The sequence below is a fragment of the Heterocephalus glaber genome, unplaced genomic scaffold (genome assembly GCF_053883595.1).
Source record: "Heterocephalus glaber isolate CG9 unplaced genomic scaffold, H.glaber_assembly_v1.0 deba00001744, whole genome shotgun sequence".
Classification (NCBI taxonomy): Eukaryota; Metazoa; Chordata; class Mammalia; order Rodentia; family Bathyergidae; genus Heterocephalus; species Heterocephalus glaber.
In genome coordinates, this window is record NW_028258450.1 from 5,922,469 (window position 1) to 5,926,132 (window position 3,664).

Sequence of the window (3,664 nt, forward strand, 5' to 3'; positions counted from 1 at the left end):
TGTGTGCCTCTGCCTCAGAGTGATTTCTGAGTTTGGGACCAAACTAATGCCTTTCCCTTTCAGATCACTTGAGACCCACCCTTTCTGTGGCCTGAAGTCCTAACTTACCCTAACTTTTGTCTGTAACTTTGATCAGTCGACATCACCCTTAGTACCTGGTCCTGTATTTCCTGTGCTGCTTGAGTAGATTACTGAATGTTTTCCACACACACACAAAAATTAGGATATTACATAATTTGTCTACCACTCTATCAGAATAATACAGTCACATTCATAGAGATGATAAGCTTTGATAATATTTAATATGTCATTTCTAGATATACTTAATAAATTAAGCATAGCCCATATTAAACAATAATAACAATGTTAAAGAGTTACTGGTCTTTTCTTAGACTTAAATATCTATATATAAAATAAAAATTTTATCAGTCTTAATGATAAAACACTAAAAGAAAACCTGTTAATGTCAGAAACGAAACAAAATATCCATTGTCACTACACTGGAAGAACTAGTGAAGAAATTAAATAAGAGAAAGACACAAAGATGCCGAATTAGAGAAGTACAGGTTCTCCTCCTCCTTTGCATGTGATATGACTGAGACCTTGAAAACCAGAGAATCAACTGAAACACCAACATAAGTAACAAGATAATTCTTTAAAATGATGGGGGGGGTGCAGGGATTTAGCTCAGTGGTTCCAGCTCCTGCCTCAAAAGTGCAAGGTCCCGAGTTTGATCCCCGGTACCAAAAAAAAAAAAAAAGGAATCCTAAAATGATTGGGGTAAAAGTAATTAATCAAATCCAGTAAGATTATTTCCTTCAAAGAAGAACCATGAGAAATCTAATTAAAATAGAGGTCACTTGGATTTGGGGGGACACTGGGAATTGAACCCAGAGCCTTCACACTGAGCTACATCCCCAGCTCTTTTTAAAAATTTTTTCATATTGGGTCTCACTAAATCCCTAAGTTCCCCAGGCTAGGCTTGAACTTGTGAGCCTCCTCCCTCAGCCTCCCAGAGTACTGGAATTACAGGCATGTACTATAATGCCCAGTGGAGACCCTGTCTTTTAAAAAAGGGGGAAGGGCAGTAGCAAAGGTATGTGTCTGCCTCTTGATGGCCTTTTCCTTGCTTCCCTTGAGAAGGAGGAATATTAAGAATATTACTCTAGTCAGAGCCCATGGCCCCAGCTAGGTTACAGGAATTAAGGGGGGGATTCATCCCTGGTCCCAGCTATAGGACTAATGCAAGCCAAGAAGGCTTAACCAGAAAGAACTACACTGCATCCCTGGGGGCTGGTTAGTTAGTAATGAAACCATATTTTATGTTTCCCAATGTGACTGACAGGGCTGAATTTGGAAGTTCTAAAGTCCTGGCTGGAACATCCTGGAAACCTAACTTACAAAATCAACCCAAAGAAATAAAAAAGTTTTATGTCCACAAACATTCATGATAGCATTAGCCAATATTAATGTAAGCTTAAAATTACATCAAAATGGCAACACAGCAAAAGCTAAATAAGACACACAATTGAAAATAACATTTTTTGTAGTATTGGAGATCAAACCCAGGAGCAATCTATCACTGAGCTACATCCCTAGCCCTTTTCTATTTTTATTTTTTTTGTTTTTTTGGTACCGGGGATTGAACTCGGGTCCTTGTGCTTGTGCAGCAGGCAGCAAAACCACTGAGCTAAATCCCCAGCCCCCTAGCCCTTTTTAAAATTCTGAGATAGGGTCTTGCTAAGTTGCCTTGGCAGGACTCAAACCTGCCATCCTCCTTCCTCTGTCTCGCTCAGTCCTGGGATACAGGTGTACATTGCCACTCCAGGCTGAAAATACCTTTTGACTTGAACATCAGGGGATCTACTGAATAAACAGCAATACATCTTACTCATGAAATGTAGTTGAGTAGTGATATAAATATGACATGATAATATGTGGAAATGCTTACAAAAGAATATTAAAAAACAAAAATGCCAGTTACGTATCTTTCATGTTTATAAAGATGTAAGCCATATGTGTGCGTAGAAGCAAAAGCTAGTCGGACCACTGCCAAAAGGAGAAAACGACAGCTACCACTTACTGATGACTCTAAAGGCTTTATTAGCTTATGTACCTGGCACAGACACCCTATGGAGCAACCATTGCTCTCTCCGTTTTACACACGAGGACACCGAGGCAGAGGATTCATGAAATCTGTCCTAGGTCCCAGAGTTATTGAAGACAGAGGCAGGATTTGAGTCGAGGTCCAGCTCATATGGAAATCACTCCATTTACTACTGTCAGGTTCACCCTGTCCCTGTCCCCTGTGCTGTGATGACCAGGATGCTCCACACAGGGGCTGCTCTGTCAGATGAGGTTCTGGGGGTAAGAAGGCGGGGTCTCATCTGTGTTTACAGCCACTCCCTATTACTCGCATCGACACCCAAAATGCTTCCTGTTAGATCGGCAAGGACATTAAATTCTCATAGGAGCTCAGACCCTACTGTGAACTGCACGTGCAAGGGATCTAGGCTGTACACTCCTTATGAGACTCTAATCCCAGTTAGCCTGAGGGGAAGCTGAGGCAGCCACCAGGGAGTGGCTGCAAATAACAATTAAGCTGCACCCGGTGCAAACTTTACAGTGGCAAGTGAGTGATGTACTTCAATTACACAGCTGTAGGTTCGAGGCCGGGGCTGCGGATGGGCAAAGCCCGCGCCCGGCGTCCGCAGCAAGGAGGAGTAGGACCTTCGGCACCACCGCCACTGCCCGCACCCGGCTGGGCTATTAGCAAAAGATGGTGGATCGCTTGGCCAACAGTGAAGCAAATACTAGACGTATAGGTATAGTGGAAAATTGTTTTGGAGCAGCTGATTAACCCTTAACTATACCTGGATGAGTTGTTATTGGAGAAGGAGTCTTGACTAAGTTGTGCAGAAAGAAGCCCAAAGCAAGGCAGTTTTTCTTATTTAATGATATTTTTGTATATGGCAATATTGTCATCCAGAAGAAAAAATACAACAAACAACATATTATTCCCCTGGAAAATGTTACTATTGAGTCCATCAAAGACGAGAGAGATTTAAGGAATGGATGGCTTATTAAGACACCAACTAAATCATTTGCAGTTTATGCTGCCACTGCCACTGAAAAATCAGAATGGATGAATCGTATAAATAAATGTGTTACTGATCTACTCTCCAAAAGTGGGAAGACACCCATTAATGAACGTGCTGCTGTCTGGGTTCCTGACTCTGAGGCACCTGTTTGTATGCGTTGTCAGAAAGCAAAATTCACACCTGTTAGTCGTCGTCACCATTGCCGAAAATGTGGTTATGTTGTTTGTGGGCCCTGTTCTGAAAAGAGATTTCTTCTTCCTAGGCAGTCCTCTAAGCCTGTGCGGATTTGTGACTTCTGCTATGACCTGCTTTCCACTGGGGACATGGCCGCATGCCAGCCTGCCAGATCAGACTCTATTTATAGTCAGTCATTGAAGTCTTCTTTAAACAATGTATCTGATGATGAGGATGATGATAGCAGTGACTAAGGACACATTTTGAAATATTTAATCAGGTGTGACTGAGAAATCAGCTCTGGGGGAAATGGAAATTCTTAGTGCTCTCTCACTTTCTCTCTAGCCATGACTTTGCCTGAGAAAGTTTGTACCTGTGTGCCTCAATAT

At 42.0% G+C, this 3,664-nt stretch overlaps 1 protein-coding gene across 1 annotated transcript; it reads left to right on the plus strand.

The window, feature by feature from the left end:
* The first annotated feature begins 2,753 nt into the window (after positions 1-2,753).
* On the plus strand, positions 2,754-3,664 carry LOC101704900 (pleckstrin homology domain-containing family F member 2-like). Its single transcript, XM_013066312.3, is given in 1 exon segment — positions 2,754-3,664. A coding segment is annotated over 1 exon segment (750 nt). The 5' UTR covers positions 2,754-2,779; the 3' UTR covers positions 3,530-3,664.